Genomic DNA, 18,152 nt, shown 5'->3' on the forward strand with positions numbered 1-18,152 from the left:
TCACTTTGTCCATAAACGAAAGGGAGAAAGAAAAAAAAAAAAAGAAAAAAACCAGCAAAAACAACATAACAATAACAACAACTTTAGAAAGTGTTTCTGGTGTATGCTGTGTACTCTGCTGCTGTGTTTTGGCTGCTCTTTCCCACCAGCCCGTCCACTACAGTGTTCTTCCCTGCTTGCAGTGGAGAGTGTTTGTACCTTTAACTAGGTGTGCTTTGATTTGTTTGTCAAGATAAGCCTAGGAAAGAAAAAAGAAAAGAAAAGAAGAAAAAAAACAGATGATCCTAGAAAAGGAAAAGCAACAAAAATGCAAACAGACAAAAAACTATAAGCTTCACATCTGCCATGTTCTTTCCCTCTGACTTTTGTTAATCCTCAAATCATATTCCTGGTTGTTCAAAATAGTTGGATGCTGTGTTCCAAGGACGAGGAAGCTCAGTGTCCCCCTACTACTCTGCCATCTTAACTCCAGTAATCTTTCTCTTTTCTTTATTTTTTATCATAATTTTCTTGTATCTACAAAAGTTGTAATGCCATTTTAAGTTCATTATAATGGTTTTTGCCCTTTCCCCTTGGTCAGGGTTTAGGATTCAGTATATCCAAATGGGGCCAATGATTTGCCTGGGAAGACCCTTGTAGTCAGCAGGGCTGGACCATGAGAACCTGGCTGGTCTGAGGTTCAGCTGGTGCTACTGGTGTGGATGGCATAATCAGGCTGAGGATTCCATTTGGCTGGCTGACAGGACTGGGCAGAGAAAGTGACTTGCATGGTGAGGAACTGTGGGTTGGGGTGAAAGGGGTAGCTCACATGGTTGGGAGGTTGATTACAGATAGGAAATTGAGTGAATTATATTGAGGAAAATGAAAGCCACGTTTTCTCACTGTTGGATAAGGGAGTTATAAATATGGAAATACAGAAACGTAGAGTCAATTCTGTTGATCTACAATCCAGATGATCTACAACTGGAGATACTGGTATAAAATCATGATTTCAGATATAGGTGAATAGATGGAAAGAAATAGGTATGGATTTATGTGCATATGTGCATGAGTTTACACACATATACTTCTTTGCTCTATCTGTTGGGAGGGCCTAGAGACAATAACCTCCCAATAGCAGTGAGCCCATCTAGTACCCAGACCTTTGCTTCTAAATATCATTCTCCATTAAAATCAACCATGGCTCCTTCAAGAGATGGCTGTTTCCAGGATAAAGCACAGATGAGTCTGAAACATCTTACTGTGTCAGAAAGTAAGGAAATACTTAAAGAATGATAGGGACACATCCAAAGGGCTCATGAAGCAGCTTGAATCCGGTAAATTTGAACATCCATATAAACAAAAGTGAGATTATAATCCATTGAACAAAACTGAATCCACTGGTCCATACTGATATAAACAGTGAATACATAAATAGGGAAATAAGCACATAAGTAGAGCTGAATGCCAACTACTAAACGTAAAAGGTATGCTGGACTTAGAAAACTACCATTTGACCACTATCAGAGTAATAATTCAGGCAAGATAGTCTCAATGCATCTTCCTATAAAATATTTATTACATAGTTATTAATTTGTAAGTAGGAGATACTTATTACTTAACTTTAGAGTGGTGAAGCCTAGAAAACACCACCTTTTTTCCCCCTTCAAGTTCTTATTTAAATTCCATAGTGTAATATTAGTTTCAGGTGTACAATTTAGTGATTCATCATTTACATACAATACCCAGTGTTCACTGTAAGTGCTCTCCTTAATACCCATCACCCATTTAGCCCATCCCCCCACCCACCTCCTCTCCAGCAACTCTCAGTTCTTTCTTATAGTTAAGAGTCTGTTTTCTAGGCAGCTCTTTCTGCCATGGGTCCTGTCCCCATGCTTTAATAAAAAAAAAAAAAAAGTCTCTTCTAGTTTGCCTCTCTCTTTTTTTCCCCCTTTGCTTGTTTGGTTTCTTAAATTTCACATATCAGTTAAATCATATGGTATTTGTCTGTCTCTGACAAACTTATTTCACTAAGCATAAAACCTTCTAGCTCCCTCCATCCACATTGTTGCAATGGCAAGATACCATAGTTTTTGATGGCTGAGTAATATTCATTTGTATATATAGACCACATCTTTAGCCATTCATCAGTCGATGGACACATGGGCTCTTTCCATAATTTGGCTATTGTTGATAGCTGTATAAACATCGGGGGGCATGTACCCCTTCAAATCTGTATTTTTGTATCCTTTGGATAAATACCTAGTAGTGCAATTGCTGAATCATAGCGTAGTTCTATTTTTAACTTTTTGAGGAACCTCCATACTTTTTTCCATTGTGGCTGGACCAGTTTGCATTCCCATCAACAGTGTAAGAGGGTTCCCCTTTTTCTGCATCCTTGCCAACACCTGTTGTTTCCTGTGTTGTTAATTTTAGCCATTCTGACAGGTGTGAGGTGGTACCTCATTATAGTTTTGATTTGTATTTCCCTAACAATGAGTGATGTTGAGCATCTTAGAAAACACCATCTTAATCAATTGATAAACTACCACAGCACTGGGACAAATCAACTGTGCCTCCTGATATGAAGACAGTATTTTTATGTGGTATTCCTGACAAAGATGCGTAACTTGAATCTATTCATGAGATAACATCAGGCCAATCTAAATGGAGAGATATTCTATTAATTACTGATCTCTATTCTTAAAAACTGCCAAGGTCATAAAAGATAAGCAAAGATGCAGAAATATTCAATTTGAAGAAGAAAGAGACATGACAACTAAGTGCAGTGCATGATACTGTATTGGACTGTGACGTTATAAATGATTTGGGGGGAACAACTAGCAAAATCACATTTTAAAAAATGGTAGCTATCTCAGGAAGGGCAAAGATTTCTACAAGATTATCTGCAGTTGGGAGTTTTTCTGACAATCTTCAAAGATTTTAGATACTGTGTGTAAATACCCTGGATTTTTACTATCTTTTTCTTTTTTTTAAAGATTTTATTTATTTGACAGAGAGAGAGAGAGAGAGAGACAGTGAGAGAGGGAACACAAGGGGGAGTGGGGGAGGGAGAAACAGGCCTCCCACTGAGCAGGGAGCCCGATGTGGGGCTCGATCCCAGGACCCTGGGATCATGACCTGAGCCGAAGGCAGACGCTTAACGACTGAGCCACCCAGGCACCCCTTACTATCTCTTTTTCAATCTCTTGATGAGCCAAAATGGTCTAACTTCCTTTTAAATTAACTATCAAATTATCTTTACCATTGGGGTATCCTCTGTAAAAAGACACAAATAACCAATTAATTCAAAGCAGTGCTACCAATCTAATTGTTAAAATTTTATTAAAAATAGATCTGTTCCACACAAAAATGCCCAATAATTTTGACAAAGTTGCAAAAGCAATTCAACAGAGGAAGGACAGCCTATCAACAAATAATGCTGGAACAACTGGACATCCACAGGCAAAAAAAGGGAACCTTGACCTAAACTACATACTTTATTAAAAAAATCAACTCAAAATGCAGCATGGACTCAAATGTAAAATTATACATCTTCCAGAAAAGAACATAAAAGATAAACTTTGGGACCTAAAATTAGGCAAAAAGGCTTGACTTGCCTTTATGACAAAAGCATGATCTATAAGAGGGAAAGTTAATAAATTTGAGTGCATAAAAATGAAAAACTCTGCTCTGCAAAACCCCTGTTGAAAGGATGAAAAGACAAATTACAGACCCTGAAAAATATTTGCAAATCATATATCTGACAGAGGCTTTGTATATAGAATATATAAAGAACTTCCAAATTCAGCAGTAAACAAAAAAATAATTCAAACAGAAAATGGGCAAAAGACATGTATAGACCTTTCACCAAAGAAGTTATACAGATGGCAAATAAACATATGAAGGATTTTCAACATCATTAGCTCTCTGGATGAATCTCTAAAGACAACAACAACAACAACAACAACAACCAAACAGCTCCCAAAGGAGCTGTTACAGGTTAAACTGTGTCCCTCCAAAAAGATCAGTTGAAGTCCTAACTCTAGTACCTCAGAATGTGACCTAATCTGGAAATAAGGTCTTTACAAATTTAACCAAGTCAAGATGAAACCATGACAGCAGGCCCTCATCCAATCTGACTGGTGTCCTTATAAAAAAGGAAATTTGGACACTGATCTACAGAGGTAAGACCACATGAAGACACAGAGGGTGAAGATGGCCATGTGCCTGGGGTGATGTATATATAAAACCAAGGAAGGCCAAGGATTGCTGTCAAACACTAGAAGCTGGAAGAGGCAAGGGAGGATTTTCCCCAGAGCTGTCATAGAGAGCATGGCCCTGCTGACACCTTGATTTCAGATTTCTAGCCCCCACAAGTGTGAAATGATAAATTTCTGTTGTTTTAAGCAATCTTGTTTTTGGTACTTTGTGCAGCTGGCCTAGGAAACAACACGGATATATACTGCATGGTTTCATTTGTGTAACAATCACGAAATAACATAATTATAATGATGACACCAGATCAGTGCTGATGTCAGTTTCTTGGTTTGGGTGTTGTATGGTGGCTATTGTGGGCATGGTGTGTTAGTGTGGGAGACGGTGTACACTATATATTTCTTTGAAGTCTATTGTGAATCTATAATTACTATGAATCTAAAAAGTTAGAATAATTGTATTCAAAATAAAAGTTAAGGGGGTGCCTGGCTGGCCCAGTTAGTAGAGAGCATGTAACTCTTCATCTCGGGGTTGTAAGTTTGAGCCCCAGGCTGGGTGTAGAGATTACTTAAAAATCTTTAAAACTACATCAAAAACTAATGATGTACTGTATGGTGACTAACATAACATAATAAAATAAAATATAACTTAAAAAATAAAAAAGTTAAATACAAAAAATATGTCTTTCACTTGCATGATTAGCCATTTGTATAATGGAAATACAACAGAATCTTCTTTGATGACTCAGGTTCTTGCAGTGACTCACTGTGCCATTCTTAAAGTCAACTGTTACTGTAGAGTGTATAGGTGATTGACTTGACCACACAGTGGCCCTGGGACTTAGCTTATTTCAATTTCTCCCTGAGGAAGTTGGTTTCTGGTGATTCTCTGTCCCACAAAAACAGAATACAGGAGGTAGAAAATTTTAGTACACTGAGGAATCTGTTCCATTGGCTTCCAAGCCCCTACACTTCCTAAGTACCACCAATTCTTTGGTACATACACCCACCGAAACCCATACTTGCTGGCAGGCTGCACCTATGTTAGTGGAAGCATATTTCTTGGCAGAAAACTTGGGACAGGAGGGTATCAGTGTTTTCAACCAGCCACAATGCAGGCTTCCTTCATCCAGTGAGGCAGATGATCTGCAGTTTTTCTTTGTCCTGGGGCTCCCCTCCACTGGGGCTATTGTCAAGACGGGCAGTGGTGTATCTGACACCTGTTTTTTACTTTACTCTGCTGTCAGCTGGGGCTTTGAGCAGGCGAGGCTCTGTGGGCAGGAACACGGGGTATATTGCCCCTGAGGACAGTACTCTATCTGCAGAGTAAATGGCGGCTGCACAGTGAACCACTGCCTGATGTCACAGCCCAACAACCTGGAATGTGTGTTAGAATAATGGGAGTGTGCCAGATGCCAAGCATGTCTTAACATACTGAGCATTCTGCAGACGGTGAGGGTGGGAGGGAGTTTGCAGTCAGCCTTCAGTTTGCTTCAGGGTTGGAAGATAAGAGACACCTCGGGTGCCTGGAACCTCCTCTTCACTATGGGCCTGTCCCTGCGCCTGTTGAGCCACATTCTGGGATGGCTCACAGGAAGCACTGTGACTGACTAATGTCAATCACTCTCTTATTCCTCAGGAGATGTACCAATTCACTAAAAGGTGAACAGAGAAAAGGAAAACAAGGATTGAACAATGGGTTGTTTTGTATACCTCAGGTGACAGATTTGCATGGACGTTCCTCTCTGAGTTAAGGTCAACCAGAGGTTTCTTTCTTGCAGAACTTATACCAAATGTTCAGCTTGCCAAAAACATCCCTTTCTCTCGTCTGCTTCTTGCTGATCTGTTGAGTGGGAAGGCAGCAAACTAGCAGCTCCTCTAGGCTGCAGCTCCCCAGCACTGCTGAGGCCTCCCAGAGGCCACAGGGCTTCCTTCCCCTATTGATGGCTCAGAGTTGTTGGACAGTTCTGACAGGGGCTAAGCTCAATCCTGAGATTCCTTCTTCCCTCTCCTTTCTTACCTTTCTACAATCTCTGTGCCAGAAAGGAACTCACAGGCTGGGCTGAGAAACTTTCAGGTGAGATATGCCTAGGTTGTTTCATACACAGTACTTACCACAGTGGCTGGCAGGCTGCACCTGCACAAGGAATGGATTAATTGCCTCAGCATGGATCATGCATAAATGGATTTTTAAAATGCTTTTCTATTTAGCACCCCATTAATTTCGGTGAGAGGTTATCCTTTAATAAACTTTATAGCACCTTATCAGAAAGAGAAAGGAAGAGGGATTAATTACCTGTGGTCTTTGATAAATCACTCTGGCATAGAAACTGCAACGGGTACTAAGATCATTAGTCTGGAAAGGCATTGAAAATGATTAGAACACCCCACAGAGCACACATATACAGTAAAAATAATTAAAGACCCTATTAGAAACACAGATATTACCTGGAAAATTTCTCTTAAGAAGCGGGGAACTGGAGGCTGGTAAAGCTTAGAAATGGGGTCTTCTTCAATTATTTCAATTTGTCCCACATTTGGATGAGCAGTGAGGATGTAACAGAAGCTAGGAGGAGGCACATGAATTTTTACCTGTTTAAAACGAAGGCAAAGGTAGAACGTAAATATGCTAGTAAAAGATTCAAATACACTATTAAAATCTACTCTTTAATATATAGGTATTTATTCACAGATGCATTCTATTTCTCTGGAAAGTTGTATAAGAAATAGATTATGTTGTTTATCTCTAGGACCAAGCATAAGAACTTTGATACTTTTTGAATTTACCATGGATTCAAGACTTCATTTAAAAAATTAATTCTTCAGAGTATTCTTGAAAAAACCATTTAGAAACTTTTCCCTCTTAAATAATCTAGAATTGGGCATTTTTATTTTATTTTATTTTTTTAATTTAATTTTATTATGTTATGTTAGTCACCATACATTACATCATTAGTTTTTGATGTAGTGATCCACAATTCATTGTTTTCGTATAACACCCAGTGCTCCATGCAGTACATGCCCTCTTTAATACCCATCACTGGGCTCACCCATCCCCCAGCACCCCCTGAAACCCTCAGTTTGTTTCTCAGAGTTGGAATTGGGCATTTTTGACAACTATTTTCCTGGTCTAGTACTGTACAGAGTCATAGTTTTAGCAGTCTGCTAGGAAGTCAGCTACCACACAAGCAAGACAGCTCCCCGTTTTTAGCTTTGGGAGCTATGGCCCAAAGCAGCTGCTAGTCAGTCTGCTGGATAAAACTCAGGATGAAGAAGAAGGGACACATTTTGATCGGTTTTGCTACATGTGAGCAACTACCATAAACAATTTGATGCAGCAGGAAAATGGAAATCCCTGGCTCACCTGGTGGTTGAAAGAATATCCACAGAGTTTATTTATTAGGTTATGTGAGTTTGTGCTCTAATTGGTAACTGAGTGTTGGTTCTAATAGTGATTGGGAGGTGGTGGGGAAAACATCCTGTGTCTTAATTAGGACGAGGCTAAGACCCTAATTATTGCAATGGCATGCAATGGCTGTGGCTTAAAAACATCGCTGTAAATTAACCACAAGAAGAATGGAATGGCATAGGCAGAGAAAGCAGCCAGAGTTTGGACTTTGGAGTGAGGTGAGCAAGACTGAATCTCTGTCCTCCTGGCTCTCAGTCCCTGGACCTCCCCTTTTCAGGGATGTGGACTATGAGTGGGGCCTGGCTCAGCAGCGGGCAGAGCAGGTAGTGACCAGGGGAAGCTCTTCCGATGGTGTCTTACCTCTTCACAGGCTCGGCCATGGCCAGGTGCTTTCAGAGGCATCACTGGAGGCCACATGGTATCGATCAAACTGAAAAGCCCTGCTGTCCTGGAAAAAGAAAGGATGTTGTCCATAGTATTCATCACTTAAGTGCCTCTTTATGATCTGGTCATATGCAGTTTTGCCTAACAGACACCATTCCTAATGCCAAGGAGATACCATTCAGGATGCGTGGTGATTCAGATGGGGAAGACAGTGTCACACAGACCAACAGGCCTTTGAAACTGCACAAAAACAGGAAGGATACTGTTCATTAAATTATGATCCATCTCCCAATGAAGTATTATACAGCCACTGAAATGGTTACATAGAAAATATTTAAAGACATGGAAAAATGTTTGATACCTTGCTAAGTGAAAAGCAGGCAACAAATTATAATGTCTTTATGTGTATATCTACGCATGCACCCACATGTAATAAGCCAAAGGAAAAGGAGACTGAAAGATATAAAAATGATTTTAGTCGGTATTTGAGTAGAGCTTAGAAGTGATATTCACTTTCTTCACTGGGCTTTTATGTGTTTCCTTTTTCCAAAACAGGTATGTGTTACCCACATAAGAAGAAAATTATCTATTTATCAAATTATCTAAAATAAAGAATATAGCCAGACACAAAAGGACAAATATTTTGATTCACCTCATGAAGTTCCTAGGGCAGTCAAATTCACAGGGACAGAAACTAGAAGGGTGGTTGCTAGGGGCTGAGGGAATGGGAAATGCACAGTTAATGTTTAATGGTTTGGAGTTTTAGTTTAGGAAGATGGAAACATTCTAGAGATGGATGAGAGTGATGGATATACAATAGTGTGAATGCACTCAATGCCACTAAAAATGGTTAAGGTGGAAAATTTTGTGTTATGTACATTTTACCACAATGAGAAAATCCTGTTTTAGTTGCTATAGGTATGAGTGTGTGTACGCACACATACACGAATAGCTCACAAAGGCTTCTTAGATTTTGCTCTAAGTTTCAACAATATTAATATATAATATGTTGTTTACTTTTTAAAAAGCTTGTGTCCTTAATAATTAATGTGACATATTATTATTTCTTTCAGTGTTTAATAGCAAGTACTGTTTTAGGTGCTTAGGATTTGGCAGTTAACAAAAGTGAACAACTCAGAACCTGAAAATCATGTACTAGAACAAGACTCAAGCACTTCTCCACCTCCTTTTGGTTTCTTATACCACTTACAATAGAAGAAGCCCACGGAGAGTGTGGCCTGTGACAAAGACCCAGCTCAGTATCATTCCTGTGAATTTTCAGGTTCTGGCTCAAAATCAAGCACAAAAAATAAGCAAAGGCAGGGAATTAAAAAAGGAGTGCCTAGTGAAAATTCACTCTCTTCCTCTCGTTTTTTTTGTTTGTTTGTTTTTGTGTTTAAAGATTTTATTTATTTGAGAGAGACACACAGAGAGAGCACAAGCTGGGGAAGTGGCAGGCAGAGGGAGAAGCAGACTCCCCTGCTGAACAGGGAGCCCAACGTGGGGCTCGATCCCAGGACCCTGGGATCATGACCCGAGCTGAAGGCAGACACTTAACTGACTGAGCCACCCAGGTGTTCCCCTCTTGATTATTTCTGAGAAGTACACTGCTGCAGCTATTTGTGTGAGTGATGGACAGGGCTGGGTGACCCAGGGCCAACTAATGTCAGGAAAGGCTGTCAGGGAAGGTTTGGAGGTGAGCTCATTTGACCTCTCACTGCCCTTCCCCAAGACTAAGGAACTGGGTGGGTCCACTGTGCCTCTGGGTGAGGGGGAGGGAGAACAGGACACGGACTGTCCACTTGCTCCCTGTCTGCCATGTGCCCGGGACTTCCTGTTCCCGGCTTGGTTCCTTTCTTTTCACTGAGCATGCCTCCTGACTCGTGTTCCTCCTCCATCCTCCCACTGTTTGATGTGAGCTCCCCAGGGGATGGGCATGGATTTGTCCCAGTTACATTTCCACTGCTGCAGAGTAGTGCCCAGTTCATACAAAGTGATCAAAAAGACTTGGTTTGGTGAATGAATAACTGACACCCACTATCACAAGTGCCTACATACTTCATTGCAGAAATCAGAACTAGCATCTTTTTTTAAAAAAGATTTTATTTATTTATCTGACAGAAAGACACAGCGAGAGAGGGAACACAAGCAGGGGGAGTGGGAGAGGGAGAAGCAGGCTTCCCGCTGAGCAGGGAGCCCAATGCGGGGCTCTATCCCAGGACCCGGGGATCATGACCTGAGCCGAAGGCAGACACTTAACGACTGAGCCACCCAGGCGCCCCAGACCTAGCACCTTTGATATGCTCATTTCCTATTTGTAAGTCTGAGAAATGCAATGTTCTAGTGTAAACAGCAATTTTCTACACCAATAAATAAACTGTTTCTCACCTTAGACCTGACTACATTTCTAAGATAAAGCTAAGATGTTACTCAAGCCCCTTGTTTAACAGGGAGTGGGTGCAGCATGGGCCTTGGAGTCAGACCTGTGTCTCGCTCTAGCTCTGCTGGTTATGTACTATGACACCTTAAGAAAGTTGCTTAATTCCTGGCCCTTCTGTCTCCTCTTCTCTAAAACTGGGAGAGATCAGTATGTAACTGCTGTTACCGCTAGGAGTGAAATAAATAATGCATGCACAGCATCTACGAGGGTTTCTATGCTTAGAATAAGTACTCAATACATGTTTCTGTTGTGTGGAGTCCCATAAACACCATGGTGACAGGGTTCTGTGGTCAGTTAGGGTTGCGGTGTGCAGCGTATCTGTGGCTTAGCAGAACACCCTGGAGTGGTAGACTCTGAAAAACCTTGTGTAAAAGACACATGTAAAATCTGGACAAATGGAAGTTTCTTCAGTTTATAACCATGAAATCCTTTTTGGTGTAATCACTATTAATATCCCAAGAAATCAGTGTTCCCTTGGAATTATCTTTGAGAAGTGCTGTACTACGAACATATTCTTAGAAAAGTTCTATTTGAATTTAATGATGCTAATTTAGAGGATGCTACTAATGGCTAATTTTTTAAAGTTTGTACTGGTTACAAATTTATATTTCAATGTAGACTCTTATGTATAGGATCCCTATGCATTAAATAAAAAGCTTAGTCTTATAAAAAATCAGCTTCTCTCCTGTCGTGGAAAATAGATATGATTCAGATGGCTGTTATTGCTCTATGAACTAGAACCTTTGTCTTGGGCAAGACACACGTTCCTCCAAATGACTCCAGCCTCTGAGTGGGACAGACTTTGTGCTGAAGCTAACTTTTGGCACAGTTAGAGTGTATTGTTCTTCCCACTTCAGTTCATTCCCTACCATTCATTTTTGCATAAGGTTTCACTTTGTTGCATAGGAAACTCATTCTTAAAAGCCATCCCTTTGGGCGCCTGGGTGGCTCAGTCATTAAGCGTCTGCCTTCGGCTCAGGTCATGATCCCAGGGTCCTGGGATCGAGTCCCGCATTGGGCTCCCTGCTAGGTGGGAAGCCTGCCTTTCCCTCTCCCACTGCCTCTGCTTGTGTTCCTGCCTTCTCTCTCTCTGTGTTAAATAAATAAAATCTTTAAAAAAAAAAAAGCCATCCTTTTAAAATATGTTTAAAACAACAAACAAGCTGCCTGACAGGGTAGAGGCTACCAAAAGTTTATATTTTAATTTTTAAAAAAGTTTACAAAATAAATATTTAATTAAAATAGAGAAAAAGGACATATAAAGTCATTAGGTTTATAAATATGATTTAAAAAATCTGAAAACGTCATTTTGCCAGAATAAATTTCTTAGGATATATCTTAATTTATAGATTACATGAAGTGAATCTGCAGAAAAATTTGGGTCACATCTCAGAAAATTAGGCAGCTTCTATAGCTACATTTTTATTTATAGTAACAGATGTACTTTTTAAATGGGAAGACATTAAGATACATGCACATATTAAAATTATATTTACCAAACTGCACACTTAAAATACATTTTGTACATTTTGTTATGTACATATCATTATATATATATTTTTTACCACAGTAAAAAATTATATTTACCACAAAAAATAAGTAGTATTTTGATTGGGGTCTCCAGGGACTGTTGATAGTTCATAAAAAGGGGTATCCTTTCTGTGAGATGTGATGCAATATGAACACCCCAAATTCTTTACTGTACCATAGGAACATAGAAGGTGGTATAAACCCCATTTTTAAAAGAGATATGTCACAAATGAAAAAATTCATACTTTTCGAGTGTACAGTGCACTGATTTTTAGTGTATTCATAGAGTTGTGTAACTTTCACCACTACTTTCAGAATGTTTTATCATGCCAATATTATCCCAGATACACTCCCTGCTGTGCCCATTAGCAGTCACTCTTGCTACTGATCTACTCGCTGTTTTTATGGACATTGTAAATAAATGGAATAATATAATTTGTGGTCTTTTGTGTCTGGCCTCTTTCACTTAGCATAATTTTTTTAAGGTTCATCCATGTTATGACATGTGTCAGTACTGCATTCCTTTTTGGCTGAATAATATTCCATTGTATGGATATTATCCATTCATCAGTTTGTGGACATTTGGGTTGTTTCTACTTCTCAGCTGTTATGAAAACTGCCTCTATGAACATCCATGTACAAGTTTTTGTGTGGACATCTATTTTCAGTTCTCTTGGGTAGATAACCTAGGAGTGATTTGCTGGGTCGAATGGTAATTCTGTGTTTAACTTTTTGAGGAACTGCCAAACTACTGTACACAGTTGCTGTACCATTTTACATTCCCAACAATGTGGGGGGTTATAAATCCAATTCTGCTTTCAAGTTAAATAAATGTATTTTCTAAAATTTGGAAACATGAAACTTTGCATCTGGAAGGTAACTTCCAGATACAAACTTTGTATCGGGCTCTCTGCTCCGCCATGGGCCTGCTTCTCCCCCTGCTTGTGCTCTCTCTCTCTGTATCTCTGTGTCTCAAATGAATTAAAAAAAAAAAAAAAAAATTCTTAGTATTTTTTTCCTACATTCACTTTTATGCCTTTTGGACACTGAAATTTTAACAAGAACATGTATTATTGTTTTTTAAAAGATTTTATTTTTTTATTTGACAGAGGGAGACACAGTGAGAGAGGGAACACAAGCAGGGGGAGTGGGAGAGGGAGAAGCAGGCTTCCTGCAGAGCACGGAGCCCAATGCGGGACTCAATCCCAGGACCCTACTGGGATCAGGACCCGAGCTGAAGGCAGACGCTTAACAACTGAGCCACCCAGGCGCCCCAAGAACATGTATTACTTTTATTATCCATCTTGAAAACCAAAAAGTTAGGGCTCTGTTAAAACAGTGGTAATCACTGGAGAGAAGTGTCTTAGAGTGAAAAGAGGATCCTCTTTAGTCACACACAGGTCTGGTCTAAGCCTAGTTGTGACCCCCCCCAGCCATGGGCTGTGGACATGTTTCCAGGGTGGTTGTGGGGACTAGAGAGAATGTATCTTTTGTGCCTGAGTGTGGCATAAATGGCAACTGCTATTGCTATTATTGGTATTTTTAGGTACTTTCAAATAAACTTCCAAAAAAGTAGTATCATTTAATTCACAGTTATTTAACTATTACTGCTTTTTTAAAACTATTTAATCAGCAATTCATTTGATTTAAAAAAAAACTTGGTTTGAACTAACTACAGATTCACAGAAAGTTGTAAAGATAGTAGAGAGATGATCCTGTGTAGCCGTCACTTTCTTATAAATAGTCTAGGTGTGTAAAGTACTAGCATATAATAAGCTAGTGATACAACTACTCATAAATGCAAAGTGTACTCTTTTCAAAGACACTTATTCCTGTGACCAAAAGCATAAGCAGGACGTAGGATCAGAGATTTCCTTTAAAATGGTTTTCAACTCGGGGCGCCTGGGTGGCTCAGTCAGTTAAGTGTCTGCATTCAGCTCAGGTCATGGGATCGAGCCCCACGTCAGGCTGCCTATTCAGCAGGGGAGTCTGCTTCTTCCTCTCCCTCTGCCCCTGCTCATGTTCACTCTCTTGCTCTCTCTCAAATAAATAAAATCTTAAAAAAAAATGGTTTCCAACTCTTCCTCTCTTTCTAACAAGAGTTACAGCAAGAGGGGACCAACTTGAGGGCATCTCCAGAAAAAGTCTCATAAATTTGGCATAAGAATCTGAAACGGTGTCAACACTCAGATGCCTCTCTTGGGGTTAATAAGAGTGAAGGTGCCCCAACCTAGGACAAGAATGGTGCACTGAACTGAATAAGCTATGCATGCTCAGAAAACACCAAATGGGTATATCCACTTAGAGAACTTTTGGCTGAGAATGGCAGATCTCTGGCCCCTGACTCACAATGCTCTCAGTCATATGACGAGTTAAAGATGACTGGGGTCAGTCCTGGGGCAGCAACAGCAGGCCCTCTGGTTGGCACTGGAAAGGAGGCTGTGAGAGTAAGGACTGTGACTGGGGACAATATTAAAGAGGACTTTCAGAAATATATACAAATAGATGAGGAAGGAAATGGGGTTCCAGGCTCACTGCCATTTGAAACAATGCTAAGTTTATATATTTTTACACGAATTTTATAAATTCTTTGGTGCAATGAATGATTGACTTCCTCTGGTCTTATTATATCCAATCTTATTTATCTTTTTTTTTAAAGATTTTATTTATTTATTTGAGAGAAAGAGTGAGAGAGAGAGCACCAGAGGGAAGAGGGTCAGAGGGCGAAGCAGACTCCCTGCCGAGCAGGGAGCCCGATACGGGGCTCGATCCCGGGACTCCAGGATCATGACCTGAGCTGAAGGCAGTCGCTCAACCAACTGAGCCACCCAGGCACCCTCCAATCTTATTTATCTTGACTGGTAGATAATTAATGCCATTTGGAAAACCAACTACTCAGGTAAGGGAAACTAAGATGTTCATGGCCTCCAGAACACTGGAAGAAGGTAAAGGTGGCAAGTTTTTCCCTCTGCATACTAGATTAACTGATACTACATGCTTGCTAGGCCTGTTTTCTGAGTTATTTTAGTGGCTATTTTCCTCATCTGATACTGTATTATCTAACTACTACTCCCAAGTCTTCACTGGGTAATCTAACACTGCCTGAACCACTTTCTTTTGGGTGTGGATAGAGTGGAATTTGCTCCAGGAGATTTAAACCCCAGTGGTGCTGTCAACTATAATAGGAAGGCAACATGTAAAGAAGCAACATGGTCCACTGAGTTAGTTCATACTGAGAGAGATTTTTTTTTTTAATCAAGCATATATTTTGGGTATAAAATGTTCCTAAAATTTGTCATGTAGTTGGTAATTTCCCCATACCTACTATGATAGTAGTACTCAGAACTCTGCAACACAGATTATCTGAAAAATGGAATACTTCAGACCTAGGTTTCTCAAAGTGGGGCTTGGTGACCCCTGGAGGTCTCTGACACCTTTTCAGGTGGCCCTCAAGGCCAGAACTATTTTCTAAGACCTTATTTTCCTTTCTAATGAGTGCACAGGGGAGATTTCCAGAGGCCACAGGATGCATAATACTACAACAGTTTGAACGCAGGGCAAAAATGATACTCCCTTGTATTCTAATCAGCCAGACATTAAAGAGATCAGCAAAACATAAAACAATACTACTCTTCTCACTAAAGTGGTTTTGTTTTAGAAAATATTTTTCATAAAAATGCTATTTATGTTATTATTTAATGGGTTTATTATTGGGATTTTTAGGTGAACTAATAAATATTTATTTTTTTCAGTTTTAATTTCAAATATGCTAAGTATTTCTATAGACTCTTTTTAAATTTTTTTAAAGATTATTTATTTGAGAAAGAGAGAGAGAGCATAAGCAGGGGGAGTGGCAGGCAGAGGGAGAAGCAGGCTCCCCGTGGAGCAGGGAGCCCAATGTAGGGCTTGATCCCAGGACCCTGGCATCATGACCTGAGCTGAAGGCAGACGCTTAACCGATTGAGCCACCCAGGAGCCCCTATAGGCTCTTTTTTTAAAAAAGATTTTATTTATTTGAGAGAGAGCAGGAGCACAAGGAGGGGGAGGGGCAGAGGGAGAGCAGACTCCCCACTGAGCAGGGAGCCCCATGTGGGGCTCTATCCCAAGACCCTGAGATTATGATCTGAGCCAAAGGCAGATGCTTAACTGACTGAGGCACCCAGGCACCCTTCAAATATGGTACATATTAATATAAGCCACATTTAAAAAAATCTCCTTGGGTTCTCATTAATTTTGAAGAGTATAAAGGGCTTCTGCGACCAAGAAGTTGGAACTGTTCTTTAAGCCTTAATGTTGCTTAAGACTGACTCCACCATTTTCCCTTCATGTCTGTCTGTCTGTCTTTCTCTATGCACTGGATGATGGCCACCTGCCATTAGAAGACATAGGCTACACATCTTCCTTCACACAGCACTGGCTCTATGTGCCTGAACTCCTACCCATCAGAAGACAACAAGCTAAAGGAGAAAGAAAAAGAAGATAACAGGCTTCAGGCATTTCTCTTAAGTTGTATGTTTAGATATAATCACAGTGCAGTCTAAGAAATAGTATCTTCCTTATTCCTGAATCATTACTAATAGTGTTCAACTTAGACAGGAATATTATTTTTAGTTGTAAAGACAACTTTCTATTCTTTGTAAAATTAGATCAATGCGTCTGGTTACTTATAAGTAATATAATAATTCTCATCACTTTATACTTTCTTGTGGCCCAACACTCAAGAAGAATATAGTAGTTCTAGAAGCAGGCCAACTGGCAGTGTTGAGAAAGACCTATGGGGATCCTGAGGAAGATGTCTTCCTGGGGATGGGAGCAGCTGGGGGGTGCACACTTGCTCCAAGAGAGGAGGCCCACCTCTAGGAACTGCCCGTACTACCACTGTGAATGCCTTGTCAGTACCAAAGAGAACAGCAAAGGTGAAGCAGTCTTAAGGAGACTATTGCTGCAAGAACCATTGTTAACATTTTTTAAAAAAGATTTATTTATTTATTTGACAGAGAGAGGGAGCTAGGGAGAGCAGGAACACAAGCAGGGAGCCGGATGCAGGGCTCCATCCCAGGACCCTGGGGATCATGATCTGAGCCGAAGGCAGATGCTTAACGACTGAGCCACCCAGGTGCCCCCATTGTTAACATTTGTGCAAGAATACAGGTGTGAGAATAAGCAGAGGAGTCTCACTTGTAGATGATCAAAACTACTCTATGAATCCCAGAAGGCAACAAATCCTCTTTTCTAGTAAGGTATTCCCTCTTGAAAATCCAGATATAAGCATAATAACAGCTACCAATAATTACTTGGTAATTTTATCATAGGCCAAGGACTGTTTTTAGCATTTTACATATATTAAGTTTCATCACAACCCTGTTTGTACAGATAAAAATCACAGCAAATAAATTGACTTGTTTAAGGTTACCCTTTCTAGTAACACATGGTAGTTTAGACTTAGGTAAAAAGAAAGTATTTCTTCAGAGGCCTTACAGCCAACATGTGCCCTCCACTGCTTACGGCCAGGTGCCTGTGGTCTTGCAGGGCTGGCTCCCTTTCTTGCAGTGTTGCTACCTCCTACAGAGGGTCCATGCCACACCCACACCACACCATGGGAGAGCACAGAGGTTTCCGGGGCCACCACCAGTAAGCGGCAAGAGGCTGAAGCCAACTCCATATCAAACCACCCCAACAGGATCTGGTGACATTTTAAAACGTTCTCATGACTGGGTATCATCTGGGTCAAAGTTATCTCTTATTCACTACAGCACAGGCATCACAACACCCGAGTAGATCCTGGCAGTCAGAATGGTAGTAGGAGAGCCCTAGGAGAGCTGTGCTGGAGAGAAGCTGGGCATTCCCTCATGGGCAGAGCCCCTTGGCCTGTCCTGCCTGGGAAGGTGTGGTGGAGAGGTTGGGAGAAGGGATGTGTGCACACACACTTGGGGACACTGGTCTCATCCCCAAGGCATTCCTCAACCAGGCAAGGGGAGGCTACACTTGAATGAGGGTCTGGAGAGAAAAAAAGTGAAACTAAAGAGTCAAAGAAGTCACAGAAAGAAATTTTTGAAAGTAGCTAAATGAGGGGCACCTGGGCAGCTCAGTCAGTTAAGTGTCTGCCTGTGGCTCAGCTCCTGGGATGGAGCCCCACGTCGGGCTCCCTGCTGAGCCTGCTGAGCCTCCCAGCTTCCTCTCCCACTCCTCCCGC

At 40.6% G+C, this 18,152-nt stretch overlaps 1 protein-coding gene across 7 annotated transcripts in view; it reads right to left on the bottom strand.

Annotated features, from left to right (window-relative positions):
* Nucleotides 1–18,152, bottom strand: part of SPIDR (scaffold protein involved in DNA repair) — a 562,942-nt gene that overhangs the window by 34,550 nt on the left and 510,240 nt on the right. For 6 of the 7 annotated variants that reach the window (XM_028119024.2, XM_028119020.2, XM_028119021.2 and 3 more), the window contains 3 exons: nt 7,966–8,053; nt 6,645–6,788; nt 6,493–6,552 (listed from right to left, as the gene is read on the bottom strand). In XM_028119024.2, coding sequence (XP_027974825.1) covers nt 6,493–6,552; nt 6,645–6,788; nt 7,966–8,053 — 292 coding nt within the window. The remainder of the gene's footprint in view (nt 1–6,492; nt 6,553–6,644; nt 6,789–7,965; nt 8,054–18,152) is intronic. The other variant, XM_028119022.2, reaches the window with a different exon arrangement.

The sequence above is a fragment of the Eumetopias jubatus genome, unplaced genomic scaffold, assembly GCF_037043125.1.
Source record: "Eumetopias jubatus isolate StellerSeaLion01/CBP00866 unplaced genomic scaffold, mEumJub1_p1.0 scaffold_4, whole genome shotgun sequence".
In the NCBI taxonomy this organism is placed as follows: domain Eukaryota; kingdom Metazoa; phylum Chordata; class Mammalia; order Carnivora; family Otariidae; genus Eumetopias; species Eumetopias jubatus.